Source organism: Synchiropus splendidus, chromosome 1 (assembly GCF_027744825.2).
Source record: "Synchiropus splendidus isolate RoL2022-P1 chromosome 1, RoL_Sspl_1.0, whole genome shotgun sequence".
Lineage (NCBI taxonomy): Eukaryota > Metazoa > Chordata > Actinopteri > Syngnathiformes > Callionymidae > Synchiropus > Synchiropus splendidus.
Window position 1 is genome coordinate 36,336,477 of NC_071334.1, and position 17,779 is coordinate 36,354,255.

General features: G+C 40.9%; 1 protein-coding gene across 1 annotated transcript in view; it reads right to left on the reverse strand.

Moving 5' to 3' along the window:
* Positions 1-417: 417 nt before the first annotated feature.
* nek7 (NIMA-related kinase 7) overlaps positions 418-17,779 on the reverse strand; it is a 67,108-nt gene continuing 49,746 nt past the window's right edge. Inside the window, exons 8-10 of the mRNA XM_053860427.1 lie at positions 13,826-13,920; positions 7,030-7,143; positions 418-4,402 (exon numbers count right to left, since the gene is read on the reverse strand). Of these exons, the coding sequence (XP_053716402.1) occupies positions 4,292-4,402; positions 7,030-7,143; positions 13,826-13,920 (320 nt within the window). The 3' untranslated portion in view covers positions 418-4,291. The remainder of the gene's footprint in view (positions 4,403-7,029; positions 7,144-13,825; positions 13,921-17,779) is intronic.

Below are 17,779 nucleotides of genomic sequence, written 5' to 3' on the forward strand. Positions count from 1 at the left end.
ATACAGCCACTACGTAGTACAATTACTCCTGACTTGTCAATGCATAAAAAAGAATTCAAATGGTTCCTGAGAGCAAAAAAAAATGGGAGCTCTACGATGACATGCATGCTGACATTACAAATTCAGCCAGTCAGAGAATGTAGCAGCTGCAGTGAGTTTCCAGAGAAAGAGTGAGATGAACAGAGCAGTGTTGCAGCTCAATTGATTCCAAAACAAAATGAGTAGGAAAGCAACAGTCCATGTCTCACTCGAGGTCATGCAGCCACTTTTGCTGGCGACAAGGCTGTTCAGTCCAACCCAGACTAGCTAAAAAGACCTGAACAACACTCTGATCAATTGGCAGAAAAACTGAATGATACGAGTCAGAGAGTGAAAGTTTAAACTCATCATCTCAGTTACTTTGAAATTTTCTGTTGCTCTTTAGTTCTGTTTTCCATCTAAACACAGTCAAAACTCACCTCAAAGTTGAATAACTGACGCATATTGAAAATGCACCTTTATACCGTATACATGGACTGTAATCATCAATTCAAAGAACAAGGTCAGGCAGGAAATGTTACACTCCATATTGGGGAGCACATTAACCACTATCCAACTAATGACTTGCTTATTTACAGGGATTAAACTTTAATTACGGTGTTGTTTTAAGTGAACGTTTGGCAACCGTTCCAGGATAAAATATATTCAGACTTCACAAGACACTACTGTAATTACAGGCTAACATGATATTAATACATGTATGGATAAATGGTTCAGCATGGGATCTCTCCATCAGCACAACACCCATGTGTTTAACAAGTCAGGAGGGTAGAGGCGTGATGAAGATTTATAGTTTGAAAGAGCATTGCTGTTTACTATTTGTTCTGTTGTTTTTTTAGGGCTGAAGTACTGCATGTCGACTGACCAACCTCAATGAATGTCACTTGGACTTGGAGATTAGGTTCTTCGTGGTTCTTTCCATTACATATCTCAGTGCAGCAGCGTTCTCCTCAGCTCTTCAGCACCACAGGAGCAGGAGAAACCGCCAGATGTTTCTGTTTCTGTGTCTCCCTCGTTGTCTGTTGAGCAAGATTCAGCCTTGAGAGGTAGACCGATTGAAAAATTAGAAATGATGTGTGAAGACAAATATTCCCCTGCTCCTGTCCACCAAAGCAGGGTCCTCTGCATGCGTTCATCTCAGAACAAACACGGACAAGACCACATATGAGCTCACCTGGAAGAGGACTTCAAGACTTGGCTCACTACGGGCCAAACGACAAAGACCCATTGACGCGCTCCGGTATGCAAGGAAGGAGACCGCCCGGAGCTCCACGACGCAGCACGCGTCACTCTCAGAAATAATTCAATAAAAAACATGACCAATTCAGCTGCTGTGTTCTTTGAAGGAGGTGTATTAGTCAGTGATAGTTCACAGCACATACTGAACGACGTTGGAGGAAGAGTAGTGTTTTACTGACAGCAGTCACAGAAAATAATGAGAAGCATGAGAACATTTTGTACATTTTAGAGCAGCAAAGAATGCAAATCATATTGTATATATTAATATTCAGACTTGTCAGCACCAGGTACTTTGATTTCTTAGACGACTTCTTTGGTCTGAATTCTACTTACATACTGGATAAGTTGCACTGTTGGGGGAACAGAAACGCCCTGGCACTGCCTATTCTCCACAGACTGCTGAACATACATTCGTTCTCACTTTGCTTTAGCATGAAAGTTATTTCCTTGTTGTTTGCTCAAAAGCAGAGGTGCCTGAAGCTTTAAAGATCTATCAAGACTTCCTCCGTTGTTTACTATCAGGTCATTGATTCTTTTTCGCACAGCATCAACTCAAACATGTAGTACATATCAGAACCCTCACAAACACAACAGAAGTTCTCTCTTCTGGGACAACAGATATCACTGCAGATGAGGACACCATTTTATTTGCTTAATGTAAAATGTGACAAGTACAATTGCAAACCGAAATATTGCAAACACAGACTCTGCAAGGCGCACAATAACTTACACAGGAAAAAAAAAAAAAACTGTTGGACAAGAAACTTTTCTAGCATTACTGTGAAAATATTTTCATGTATGTACAACAGTTTCATTGAAAGATAGACTGACTTGATACACTTTCAGCAATAAATGTTTACTTACCATTATTTTCCACAGCCACATCTGGAGAGTCTCAGTATGACAAACTGGTGCTAACCAATTCACCAGTCAAAGGACCAAAGTGTAAACTATGGAAACAATATTTACACATCGAGCAAATATTCACTTTGGTAATGCTTTTCAAAGGCATCAAACTATTCATGACGCTTCGCTTTTTATATATTGCTTGAAAACCAAAGGCACAATGTGATTCACACACACGGATGGGAACACAAGGCCTCTACAGGTCTGCTGCTTAACAAGACACTGCACGGCAAAATCAACAATCACACATAAAAAAACACAAAATAAGATGTGAGTGTTTCTGACAGTTAATGTCTGCTTCTCTCAGAGGATAAAGACTCACATATCTCTTAACTAATGATTTGTTTTGGGTTTTTTTAACCCAGCTGTTTTGAGGTTAATCACCCAGAAACTGTGTGGTTCTAACTCCAAATATGTCAGAGATAATACATAAATGTCAAGCACTCAAAATGTTGTAGAGACACTTTCTCCAGCTCGCTCCTTAACTTTCCCTGTGTTCTGTCAGGAATACATTCATCAGACGTGATCACCGTGCCACCCCTGCAGGAGCAAGGTAAAAAGTGCAAAATAACACGTCTCTCGATAACACTCTTCAATCTTTCATTTTAACTCCCTTTAAAATCTCATCACTGAAATCTTGTAAACACTTGGCCAAGCCTCATTTTCACTCACAGACCGTCCTGACCAGCCTGAGGTAGACTGTTAGATAACTAGGATCTCAGAAGCCAATTAAAAGTTACATGTATCATATCTAATCTGTATCATTATCTTATGTATCTTGACTTGAAGCTATGAGTGTGAAATCAGGAAAGTGTTTTGTGTGTGCGGCTGTCCGGAGCCAGAAGCAGATGGACAGCAGGATCACAATGCATTGCTAAAATGGGATGAATACGATAGAAAACACTGACTTTTGCTAGTTGCACAATAACTTACTCAGAAGACAAACATTTGAAGCAGTACAATGTAATGCAGACACTCCCATCCTTTTTATCTGGTTTACTAAATGTATCCTCTCAAATCTGAGACTTTGAGTATTACTTTTTGCAGTTTGAGATAGGACTTACTGAGAGTAATAACTAAGGACATAATTACAGTCTTGTAAGGACAGTTGTTTTGTGCAAAAGAAATGTCCTTGTTTGTGGACAATTATGAACAATGCTGTTATACTAAAATATATCAGATTCCATAACGTATAAAGCTTGAGACTTTAGTTGGAGACATAATGTATTAACATTAACACTCTTTCATGAAGTTGTAGTTTTACAAGAATATTGTATGTGCTAGTGTTCTTCCCGTCCTTTTCTCACTGAAATTACTGAAATGGTGCAGGCAGTGTCCTTCAATAGTGGCTAGTTGATCAACATTTTAAAACTAAAGATGTCATCTACAACATATAATGGATGGGGGACATAAGAGGTTAATGTGCTTTTTTCAGATATGGTACACTACGTTTCCAGAATACATTCAAAGTTCTGAGTAACAAAAATGTTTTAAGGACACACCAAAACCGTTTCATAGATTTCATGGCTTTCACTTCTGGCTTGCAAGTCTCCACCTATAAGGTTCTCGATGATTTCTAAACTTCCAAAAACGCTAAAACAATGTGGATCTATGACTTGAGTACTTGTGAGCAACTATCTACATCTGCACATTCATGCCTCAGTGCCTTTGCAAGAGAATGTGAAGTCCCAGAAAGAAGATGATATACAGTAACTATAACTGATCAATCCACGCCATTGGGACACTTGATGAAACACTTTTCAATTACTTTTGTCAGAAACCCTAGAATCTAAAAGTATATATCTGGCTTAATGTACAACAATACTTCATCTCCATTTTGAAACAGTCAGCTGAAAACACAGAGGATACGTCACAAACACTGAGTGACAAAGCTACTTAGCGTAACTTGGTAGACTTTAAAAACTAATATCCATTGTGGGGTGGAAATGATTTGGGCTGCAAGTCAACTCACACACCCGTGGTATCACCAAAAAGCTTTTATATGAAGCTATGCAAAGAAACAGTTGAGTAAAAGTTGTTAGATGTGCACAAGTCCAGCATGATAACAGAAGAAGAGGAGCTGTCCTGGTCGAACGGTGGCGCCAACTTAGCTGCCCTGTGTCATGTTCTGCATGCTTTTGGCGATGTCGTAGACGTAGGTGATGTCTGGCCTCTTCTCCGGGTCGGGGTTGATGCACATGTCTACCAATTTTCGCAGCTGGTGGACATGGAAAGAAGGTGGGTGATTGGAGAGGGTTGGAAAATAAAATCTTCACAGGAAAAAAAAAAAAAAAATCAAGTATTATATGCAGTAGTTTCCAAGGCCTCAAAGCAGTCACTGTTTCTCACTTCCCTAGGTTGACCTTTTCAGCTGAGTAGCATCAGAGGTGAACACCTTTCTAGGTGATCTTTCACTATTCTTTGCCAAAATTTCAGAAACAAGTGATGGAGACAGGAGGCTTCGTTAGCGCACCAGTCACTCACCGGTTAGCCGAAATCACTTTTACCAGAACTGACTCCGACAGACTTGTGTCCTCGCGCGCACACACACACACACAGGCGCTGCTCCCACTCTGCTCCACAGCACTTACACATGAAGCCAAGCAAAGCGGCTGATTGGAGCAGATAGACAGGCTCGCAAGCAGAACAGCCACAGCCATCATTAAAAAAAGAAAAGAATATAGGATATGAGAGGAGAGGAGAAGCAAGAGGGGTAGGGGTTCCACACAGGGTCGCTATGGTAACCGACTGCCAAGTTTCTGGCCGCTGTTGCGTGGCATCAGCTCAGAGTTCTCGTCAGTCGTCGCATGTGGTAGAAAGATGTAAATTCTGACAGTCTTGAGAATTAGTCCCACTGAATGGAAATATGGGGAGAGGTGGAGCGCTAAAAAGATGCACATATGTAAAATATTCATGTGCTTTTTTGCATGGTGGGCTGGGAGGGGTGGGGGGGAGTGTCAGGTGCAAGGAGGAGGGGGCTATTAAAGGCAGACGTGGGGGGGGGGGGGGGCGGCAATGGTGAAATGACACAACAAAGATGAGCTGCTGACAGTTTGCTGCCGATCCTTCAGGAGCATTGTTTACATCCAGACAGGCGCTGTAGGCACCCCCCTCATATCCATCTCTCCATCAGCCTGTCTCTCACTCTATCACTTGCTTGCATTCACTTTGTCTCCCTTTTTCTTGCTGGATGGGGGTGAAATGTGGGGCAGCGCCAACGCGCCGAATAGGGGGCATGCGGAGGGAGCTACTGTTACAAAAATGCAGTCGCACAAATACCAAAACACAACAATGGAATATCACACAATTAGTGTTTTTTTTATTTTATGAAACAAATACAGCAGAAGGGAAAAACAAACGTCATCCACTTCACCAGCCCTAGACGAGACACATTTTCTGGCAGTCACTCTTACACTATAAAAACTTATTACATACAAGAAGAAGGACTTTGGTGAAGGTTTATCTAAGTGTTAGAACAATTAAGAACCTGAGGAATAGAGTTAAACTGAGGTACTATTAGTGGCATTATGAAAAACCTTCATATGCTTGGTGGAACTACTGCGGATACACGAGAATATAAATGTGATGGCATTTTTCAAAGGACACCTTAAGTATTGATAAGGTTGTAGATTGAAAAGAAAAAGGCAGCATGTTTTTCATAGACTGGCCTATGGGAAACTTTTAAAGGGGCCCGAAGCTGCAATTGGCTTCGAAAGCGTAACAAGGGCAACAAAAATGGCCATGATGTCGCCTTAAAAAACTACACCCATCCAGCCTTAGTAGAAGATCTATAGGAAAGGCAAATGCAAGATTTTTGCAGGTGTATTTCACCTGCAAAAAGTGCATCCAATTTGTTTAATCACTTCTTAAAAGAAATGTTTTGAGGAATCCAGATGATGCAATGAAAATCTCCTGGCAGTGGTTTGTGATTCCAAAACACGCCACTTACTTTCTAAGGACCTGTCATTGAGGACCAGATCACATGATGTGTGTCTTCTGTGAGTGAAAGCATTGTGTCAAGTGTATATATGATTATCACAAAATAACAATCAAACTGAAACTATTTTTGTAGATTTTGCCACTTCTGCATTCTCATATTTGATCCAGTTGACTGTTCAACAACCGGCTAGAAGCTGATGCGAGTGTATAGGATATGGATGTGACAGTGACTCCCAAAAGATATTTAGAAAAAGCCTCTGCTGTGATATGTCTCTGCTGTGGTGATAGTCTGGCTGCTGTTTCAGCAACCAAAAAAGGTTTAGTCAAGGATCAATAACTTTATTTCTAAAAAAAGTGTCTCTGTTAAACAGACACCAGGTAGATTACAGGGGGATTTGGTCATTGAAAACACCAAAACGGATGTCAGTGAAAGCAGACAAGGGTGCATGCAAATACAAGCCTGCACACTCACATGCGCACACAAACACACATCATAGCCAATCAGCAATAAGGTGATCACTAACCACAGAATGACTACATTAGGTTCAAGCCAACCAATAAGACGATTCAAAAATTCCAGTGGAGGACTGAACCGAAAAGAAACACGACACTCAGCCCATTTGCTTTCCCTCCCACTCCTTAGCATGGCCAGATGCTTTGGATATGTGCATTTAATTTTCAAATGGGTAAAATCATAGCTGCGCTTTTGATCACAGAGTAATACCATACGGACCCAAAGTCAGTGGGGTAGATTTTCCTTACATGAAAAAAATCAAAAGTTGCATTCAACACAAGTAATCAGTGCTCTGGCACAGACAGGAGACAATAGTCATCGCAGTTTAGATTTGACGTTCAATAATTTGACCTGAAGGTGTTCAGACAGTCATGAGTTTTAAACAGACTTACCTCCTCTGAGTAGTGGTCAGAGGGAAGAGGGGGGTAGTCACACTGCTCAATCTTCTTACAAAGAGAGTAGAGGTTCATCTTATCACCATAGAAGGGACTCTGAAGGGCTGCCATCTAAACACAAAAGTGACAATTTTATTCGATTGTTTAAGGATCAAATAGCTGAATGTGATAAAGGAGGATATGAAGAACAAAGCACATGGATGGTAGAGATGGAGAAGAAGGTTGGTCTAGACTAAATAGTCTATGAAAAGTGATCTTCCTTTTGCTTTGTTGGTGTATATATTCAGCAGGCACATCATAGCGGCTTCTATTCAGTAAAAGGCCAGTTATCGTTCAAAATATTAGCAGTATTAGTTACAGTTCAGAGCATAAGAAAGACCAAGACCAACACAATTATTGGCATCAAAGTGGTAAATGCTACTGTCACTGAGAAGAATTATGATCTATCTATACACATACAAAAAATACAAAACTGTAACTTTGGAAAATTAATGGGAATTCACTTACAAGTGCTTACACTGCAGCCAAATTTGAGTTAGACGCACTGACGGCCATATCAACAAGTTGGTTCATCGTGTGTCAACTGTCAGAGTCTGTCTCTAAAGTCATAAACAAATGGTGGCCAACGTGGCAAAGCCTTTACTGAAAGACCAGAAGATGGTGTCAAACGACATGAAAGGTCCAGTGACGGACAGATCTTGTAAATTGGTGTCATCTAAATTGAAAACAGTGACAGGAGGTTCAGTTGCAGCAGAGGTGAAGATAAAACTGACCAATGTGGTCAGAACACCAGGATGTGTTTGAATGGTTGGGTACAAGAAATAGGAGTTTATATAATAGTGATGTAAATGTATCCTCAAAAGTTGTGGAGACAACAGAGATGTTCAGAGTCCATTGAATTCTCATCTAGATACAAAATCCTTCATTTTTGTCCATAGTGTAGAAATGTATTTATGTGGTTTGTTTCTATGGAGTTCCAAAATCAGAAATTAAGCAACAGCAGAGAAAAACAGGAAAGTACTAGACTCCGAAAAAAATCCAAGCAGACACCAGGAGGCAAAGGGTTAAACAAGACCCCGATGTATTTTCATGCATCTTCTGCTTTTGACAGATGAAAAATGTCAACTGTCCTGTTTGTATTTGGGAGTTTTTGCACTATTCATCTGCTTCATTAGTGCCTGCTGCTCCTAGCCCCTGACAGCTGCCGGCCCCCTGCTCTGGCTACACACTGCTAGACACACGCACAGGCATATAAACACACACACACGCACACACACACGCACACGCACGCACGCACGCATGCAACATACACTCCTAAACACATTCTCATTTTTTTTTCAGACTGTGTCGTCGCAAAGGGTTAGATGATTGACTCCCTCTCTGACCTCTGAGGCCAACTGTGTGTGTGTGTGTGTGTGCACGCACGTGCGTGCGTGTCCGCATGTGTGGGGTTCATTGATATTCGAGAGACATTCAATGAACACGCATGCCTGCTGTCTGTCTAAGGGGTGTGAGCTGCTGGTGGCAGAACACGCACAAGCACAGCCACACATGTGGACAGGCTCCTTTGTTCCCCTGCTCTTCCTCAGCTGGGCAGGTCTTGCACTCCAGTCCAGGCATGTGCAGCCAGAATCTCTGTCCCTGTTAAAGGTCTAAATGGGACCTTGCAGTTTAATTATCAGTGTTTCCAGGCTTCAGATTCACTCCCTGTATGCCAATTAAAAGAAGCCCTGAGATGTTTCTATCTTCTCCCCGAGAGCCGGACCAGCCAAGGACTAAAGGGATCCAACTAATTAATGCAAAAAAGATCAAAATATCAAATGTGATCTTGGCATTGTGTGGCAACCATAGTTGGGACATAAAATTCACAATATTGACATATTCACGATCTCAGAAGGTAGCAGCTTTTCTACCAAAAAATAAAATAAAATAGAAATTAGTACAACAGAATGCTATCGCTATAATGTTAAGCATCTGTCTACCAATGTCAAGGAACTCATTGTGTGCTTGGAAGGAACAGATTGATCAGACTTAGAGTCCTAATTTCTCTCTTTTTTTCTGAAGATAATACTCAATTTATTTCAGATGCAGCAAAATTATGCAGCATATTACACAAAGAAACTGCATTGTTTCTCATATACCAATACCACTAATAAATAATACTCATTTGTTCTTTTCTTCCTTTTTTTATAATCTTATTGTTGCAGTTTTCACATGATTGCTCTATGGAAAATCTGCAATCCCCCAAAAACTATCTCACAAGAATGCACAAAAAGCTTCCATGCGGTCAGTGGCAGTTCGAATAAATCCATGGCAGTCAGTGTATTTACTTCCTGCGTTCAACTACACCAGGAGTTGAAGTTAAACAAATCACACTAAAACAACAACGCTAATATAGTTCTGTTTAGAAGGAACCCACTGTCTCAGGCTCAATGACAGTAATTCTTACTTAATTCATCAGTATGACCAGTAGTGCAACTAGTCGGGTAAATCTACAGGCAAGTGCCTAATACTAGGATGCTGAGGTGTACAATAAGCAATACATAATGATAGGGTTGTCGAGTGGGAGGTTTCTTGGGATTATTTCGATCACAGTAGGATTTACTTGTCACCAAGATACAATTGGACACAAGCTTACCAGATACCAAACAGTTACAAAAAACAAACAAACTTTCAGCTTGGCCTGTCATATCACATTGGTGAATATTTTGTGAGATTGAAGCACAGTCAAAATACAAGCAAGCAATAAAAATACACATAATGTAGAAAAACGGAGACTGGTTGTATTTGAAGAAACCACGGTAACAAAAACATATACAGACTAGCCCTGGGGCAGATCATCACATGCAAACGCCAGCTGCTGGGAACTGAGCATTTTGGCCTCATAAAACCAACATCAATACAAGAGGAGAGGGAGTGGAATGAGACATGGGCACAGTGAGAGGTATGGATGGCAAGGCTCCACACAGGATGGCGGCACATGCCCGTAAAGCTTTTCAAGATATTTCTTGAAACAAAACACAGAGGCCACAACACATTCAGTTGGAGCACAAAAACATGTTGTGCATGTGTGTGTGTATTTATACTTCTACCTTTGTGAGAACCTGTATGAGTTTTTAATCAACCGAGTGAGGACATTTTTGCAAAGTGAGGACATTTTGGTCGGTCCTCACTTTGTCAAGCCTCATTTTGAGGATTAAAACTACAAAATAGCTGGGTTATTATAAATGGGTTTTAGTTTGGTTAAGCATAAACGTTAAGTTTAGCCATTTGTTTTAGATGGTAAGGTTTAGGGGCAGAGGCTGGGGAAAGCAATATATCAATGTATGTCAATAACGGTCCTCACTAAGACCGGAAGACAAACGTACGTGTGCGTGTGTGTGTGCGCATTAGTAACCAGACTCACTAAGTGGTTACTAATCCAAATATCAGGTGGTTTTGACTGAACACAAAGAAGGAAACTGCTAACTCATTAACTGGTGTGTGACCCTGTCGCCTGGGAAACAACACTGACAAATTTTGATACTATAGGTGAAGGAGGTTTGAATGAGGGGGACGGGTAGGGTCATGTGATGTAATCAATTTGGACACGGGGAAAAAGGGATCAAACAGAATGGGAGATGAAGATAGACGCAGATACAATGACCAAGTATTGACAGAGACACCCATCCAACCCTTCCCAACCCGCGGGGGAAGGAATGAAAAAGGGAGGCTATCCCGAAAGGAGCCATTACACAGACACACACAGATACCTATTCGCGTATAGAGTGAAATCAATGCAGACCAAGGGGATCAGCAGGGATTTCTATATGAACTCCTTATGCCCCAAGGTTACGTGAAAAATACGCAGAGAGGGAAATGTGCAAACTAGGAAAAGAAACCAGGGCTGAGAAAAGATGACTTGGACAGTCAGCTTCCAATTTTGTAGCTGCAGTGTGAAGGACTCTGAGTAAGCAGAGCGCTATTAAATGTGAATATGCACGGAGAGCCTTGCATGACCTACCTGATGGCTGCAGCTCTCCACTGTATAAACTTAATGTTTACATTAACCAATCAAGACACTCCTTTTTTAACACTGTGGACTGTTCTCTTCATGATTGTCAACTTGTCTGTGACTATTCTCCCCACTTGTTTTGTTGTCTCTGGCCCAGGTAGTGGGGATGGAAAACCATGGAATACAAAGAAGGTATAAGGATGTGCTGCATTGTTTGAAATCACTCACAAGACATTAGAAAAGCAATGACATCAAACGGGTCACCATTGTGGGATTTACTACATAATGTAGATGAAGAGTTCAACATTTGAGACATAACAGAAAATTAGTCAGAAAAGCTGGCCGTGCATGATAGGCCCCCTTTAAGTACAGGAGACAGTGGAATAGGAATAAGACATTTACAGGCACAGACTTACTCCTCATTAGGGCACGGATGCACATCCCTGCCGCTGAACACTGAAAATGTATACTAGCTCAGCAGCTTCAGTACAAGCTGAAGAGAAAGGGGAAGGTGTGGTCTCACCTGCTGAAGGGCGGAAGAAAATGAAAAGTTGCACAACAGCCACAACTGTGAAGGGAAGTTAGTCTAGAATAGAAATTTTCAGTTTCAGAACAACCCTGACCAGCAAACCAAGATCAAATGCCTTCCTTGCATGCTCACCACCTCCATGTCTGCATAGTAGAGAAGGTAAAGCCACTGGGGCGATTAAAAAGAAAGGGGGCACAATGGAAGGAAAAGATGGGTGTATCCCTGGCTGACAGCATGTCTCACATAATATTACGAATTGAGTTCAAAGGTGGACAAGTTGAAATGTCTTATTGACTGCCATTATCCATGTGTATCGCTGTATTTCTCCAGTTACCCCTTCTCTGGGTTCCTCTCCGCTCCAGTGGTCGACAGCCAAGTCTTGCAGTTTGGGGATTTCTGACTAATCAAACTAGTCAGTGTCACAGGGTGGTCAGAATATAAAACACATGGGCATGTCATTTCTCTTTTGTCTGCAGCTTTTGAACATTCAAAAGGTCCCACAGCAACTTTTCTTTTTTCCAAGTTTTAGCTCATCCAGAAAAAAAACAGGGAAGTAGATGAATTAGTTGTAGAGGTGATATCAGGGAGTGGTATCTCAGCAAGAATGCTGAAACCCTGAGAATCGGTAACCCTGAGACTCTGTTCTCAATCAATAATGATAATGATTACATGTCATTATTAATGTCACTACTGAATAATTGAAAATATGGTTACAGTTTCACAGGCTTCACACATTTGGGGAGCAAGCATGGATCAGTTATGCAGATCGCGAGGACATTAGACATCAGACAAAGGATGCTTCATTGATCCTTGTTGGATCATATAATCACAGTCTATGCTCCTTTTATCTCCCTAAAGTGTGGAAGTCGTCAGTTCACAGCAGAGAGTTGTCATATCTCACCAATGCCGTTGTGCTTCTTTATAGCACCAGGTATAAAGACATAAAACGTTCATGGCTGAACATTGAATTGATATTACATAACGTTTGTGCAATTATCACTAGCTTGTGACAATGTTATCATGGAAAATAATACTAAGGATGAAAAGAACAGACCATTATGCATTGAAATATTCAAAAAGATTTGATGACAACATCTTTGATGTCTTTAGTACTCCCAAAGGAATACAAGAATAAAGTAGACAAAAGACTGTGCAATGACATTCGAAAGGGCCTTTGCAATGGTAGGAATAGGTGCAGCATGGGCTTAAAACAACAAAATAATGAAATGCTGCCCTCCTTTTTTTGGACAATGAGGAGAAGAACAGCAGTAAATAACAGTATCATATTTTGCCAACCAAAACATACTGAGCATCCAACAGCCTGCTGCCTTCATGTGGACATTTTTTTCTGGTTTTGCACTTAAAGGGACTTAAAATTAAACATACTGGCAGAATTTCATGGTCATCTTTTGGAAGACAAGCTATAAGTTGGCTGCCTATTCATTTGACAGTCCAAAATATTGGAAGACCCCACTGTAATTCAAATCAAGTATTTTGTTACTTTATGGAACAGTCTTGTTTCTTTTTTTTTTTTGTTTACATGTTTTTACCAATGCAGTTTACTTTTTATACAGGCAAACATCCTCAGGACCATCTAATAATTTCATTTATTGGTGAGGCAAAAACATGGCTCATTGCCCATGTTACAAAACGGTACAGTATGGTGATTTGGATCCCTCCCAATCATTTGTACCTTATCCCATTTCATAGATTTCATCTAAATCTGTCCAGAACTTTTCAAATTATTTTTAACACAGAGAAAGCAATGACTCCGAAAACATAACCTTGTTTGACCTTGAAAAAAACTGAAAAATTTGTTGCTTATACTGTACATGCACTGCAGTAGAGTAACAGAGCTGAAAGAGAGTGACATAAACATGTGACTAAATAGCTGCAGTAATTCAATCATAAGCCAATTTAACAAATAAGGAGATGACTTTGTATAAACAGGCAGAAATTACCATAAAGGGTGTAATGACCAGAGCACCAACAACTTTCCCCAGCATCTTACCCTAAACCGAACCATCCAAAACACATGGCTTCATCTTAAAAAGGACTCTGAACCAAACCTAAACCTAATTATAATGAGGGACACCAGCAAAAGGTCCCCACAAGGACAGTGTTTTGTCAGGAATTGGTTCCCACGAGGCAGTACACACACACACACACACACACACACACACACACACACACACACACACACACACACACACACACACACACACACACACACACACACACACACACACACACACACACACACACAGTACCTCGTACAGCAGGCATCCTAGTGACCAGATGTCAGATTTGAAGTTGTATCCGTTTTCATGTATCCGCTCCGGTGACATGTAGTAAGGGGTTCCCACTAGATCGCAGACAGAGGAAAGAAAAGAATGAGACATAAAAAACAGACACCACAGAGAGATCAGGACACAGAGAGAGTGAACATTAGCATTTTGCCTTGGAAAGATACACTTTCTTCAGCTGCTGACACAGCTCACAGTGTGGTGGGAAAAAAAATGCAAGGACCTGAGGTGTCTCTCCAGCCTGTGACAAGTTCAGAGGTTGGGAGGAAAGTTCTAGAAATATCTTTTTTTTTTCATCTAAATTCACTTCAGATGATATCTAATGTAGTTAACGTGCACCAGAGTGTTCCCATGTGATTCGTTCAAATATGGAGGGAATAAAAAAAGATGCATGCACATTTCAAAGCAGACATACATGCAGAGTCAAAACATACATAAATCACTTTTGATTACATTGACTTGGTAATGATCTAGAACAGTAGGCAGTGAAAACGCTCAACAAGCCACAGTAAAACCTGGTTCTGGTTTAGAAACGCAAGAATCCCAAAAGAGCCCTGCTGACTGGAAGCTCCAAAGAATCCAACCTTCACTGCTCAGAATCAGAGCAGTATTTAACGTCACGTCCAGAACGCATGGCTGGCAGTATTCTATGTTGTTATGTTGAGCAGTTTCTCCCCATTTAGCTGCAAATTTTGAAATAAAAGTCATTTGGGTACGTCTAAGTGCAGTCTCTCGTTAATCAAAAATGGTTAGAGGGTTGATATTTTACCAGCATGCTTTGGCTATACTGAGTGGTGTTCACTCTCAAGTATGGAAGGTTCGTGGGAAGCATGACATTTACACACGAGTTGTTTATGGAGCCAGCACATCAGAGAGTAGTATTACCTACCAGAGAATACCTGCAACGCCTTTGTTAAAATAATGACTGATGGTTTTGCTTCAGGATTGTATGTTGCGTTTCCCAACACAAAAGATTGTTTTGTATATGCAATACACAAAGCAATGGAGTCACAAGCAGATTATTTGGAACCCATGTCACCTTTTTTTGACACATAAATAAATGGCCGTACTAACGGTGCTGTTGTTTTTTGACAGGTACAATTACTTTACGGTATCAACAGAAGGGGGAGAGAGGACCAGCATTCAAATAGAGGGCTTAGGTCACAGAGTTCACCTTACATACACACTGCAGCATCATACAGCTCCTACTACATTCTACTGGAAGTATAAGCAAACAATGTGCATGTGAAGGACTAATTATGTTCAAGAGCAAACCATTCGTCCACCTCTGCAGTAACTACTGATGGCCTTATATAACCACTTAATTGTTAACCTGCTGTTACTTCCAAAAATACCCCAAATGAATAGGCGTCCAATTAGCCATTATCCCTCCCCGGTGTCGTCCGGCTTGACAGTCTGACGTGTGAACACAAGCAAGCAAGTTTTGGCTGCAGACTTGATCCCACTTCTCTCAAGAAGCTCTCCGCAGGGGGTGAGCTTCTCACCTCAGGGGACTTGGCGCTAGATGCCAGAAACTATGTGTAAAGCGCAACTCCACACATGATAAATGCAGGGCAGTAAAGGGTGTGATCTCTGTTTGGGAGGACAAGGTTGTTCAAAAACAACTTTGCAAACTCCCAGAACACTGAGGTGTGCACCCGCATCAGTGGTAGACTGGTGCTGGGGAGGAGTGCAGCACAGCGGTCCAGGACTGGCTATGCGTGCGGGTGTTTGCTTTGGCCTTTATTAGACTGACATCTGATTTTATTGACAGATTTACTGAAATTAATAATGTTGTGATCTAACTGTTGCTGTGCTGTTGAAACTGCTGTGATCTCAAAGCTGTCCGAATGAGGAGAACAGCGAGGAGGAAGAGAGCCACACACGAAAATGAAATTGCAGCACGGTGGCCAAAACCATACAGTGATTTAAGGACAGGTTCCATTCAAAACAGGCCTAACCATGGGCCACCAAAGAGAGTGAGTGCACATGGTCAGTGCCATATCCAAAGGTTGTATTTGGAAAACAGACGAATGAGTGCTGCCAGTATTGCTGCAGAGAATGAAGGGGAGGGGCATCAGCCTGCCAGTGCTCAGACCATACGCTGCACACTACATCAAATTGGTCTGCATGGCTGTTGTCCCTTCTTCTACAGATGATGTACAAGAAAGCGCTCAAACAGATAAACGCTAAAGACAAGTCAAATACGGACATGGAATACTAGAACCATGTCCTGTAGTATGATGAGACCAAAATAAACTTATTTGGTTCCGATGGTGTCAAGTGTGTGGCGGCACCCGGACGAGGAAGACAAAGATGACTGTCTGTCTACAGTCAAGCATGGTGGTTGATCTGGGGCTGCATGAGTGCTGGCGGCACTGTTGAGCTCCTCGAGGGAACCCTGAATGCCAACGTGTTCTGTGACTTACTGAAGAAGAGCATGATACCCTCCCTTCGGATATTTGGGGTGCAGGGTGCATCATTACAATGACCCCAAACAAAACAACACATTCTTACACTTTGGCCCAATTTAAACATTTTCATTTAGGGTGTAATCACTTGTGTTGTTCAAACTGTACAGACTATTCTACATTTTATCAAAGTGGCATTTCAATCGTGTCTATCATGCCAAAAATCCAAGTTATATACAAACAATAACAGGAGGAAAGATGCGCATTTTCCAGGTGGTAATGCATTACCATTTTAAGTTTGCATCTGCTACGAACAACAACATTAACTATAGGGCGTCTACGGACGCACAGAAATGGCTGATTACTCAACACTTATTTTTATATCAAATCACAGCCTCAAAGGTGACCAACAGGAGACATGTCGCACACTGACACTGAGGGTGTGCGCTCATGTATCTCATGGTAGACAGGAAGCACATAGTATAGGTAGCATATTTGTGATTTTCACAGTAAGAGAATCTGTTTTTTGTAAGGAGCGGCCGGTCTTCCTCACACACCTAAAGATTTTTGGTTATAAATATTGAACAAGTTTAACCTCTTGTCGACTGTTTTGAAAGCCAATTAACGGAACGGCAGACATAAGGGTTCTCCTACAGAAAAATATAAAACAAGTGCAATAATCAAGCGTTGACCATCCTTGAAGGGGGGAGGAGAAAAATCAGGTCAAAAACAGAATGTGTGTTGGGGTTTACAGCAGTGACGACAGGGGTGAGTCCGTTTAGTTTAAAAGATCACCATCAATTCACTTCTCATGGGGGATGATGAAGGTGTGAAGGGACTTTTAAGCAATACAGTGAAAATGCTGCAAGAAAACACCCATGTTTTTACTCTTGAAAAAGGATCACCGACATACTGAACAAAAAATTTCCCAAAGAAACATAACTCGCAGTGATTGTTTTTTTTTGTTTGGTCTTGACAATTTTCATTTTATTAAGACAAAAATACATGATCATTTGGAATAATTTTTACATTGAAAAGAAAAAAAAAGTTAATTAGATGAGCAAGACCTTCAATATGAGGGTGTTTGTTTTATGAGTAAAGTAATTGACAATAAAATAAACAACACAAACATGCAGGCTATGTGTAATATAAATTTCAATACCACACAGTGACTTACAGTCAAGTGGGTAACATGGCTGTCATGTCACACTTTAAATTGAATCATTTTTTAATTTAATTTTTTATTTTATTTTAAGTAAGCCCAATTGATTCAACTTCTTTTTAACAACTCTGGGCTCATCGAACTAAGGATCTAAATAAAAAAATGAAATAGATACAAATAAAAGGACCCTATAGGGAAACGTGAAAACCCCACTAAAATGCCCAGCTGTGGTTTAAATCAATAAAACTAAATCAGCCTCCTCCAACTGTTATCAACAAAGTAACAGAAATAGAAGTGTGCGCAATTAATCTTGGTGCTGTGGGTTATTTAACTGGGTTGAAACAA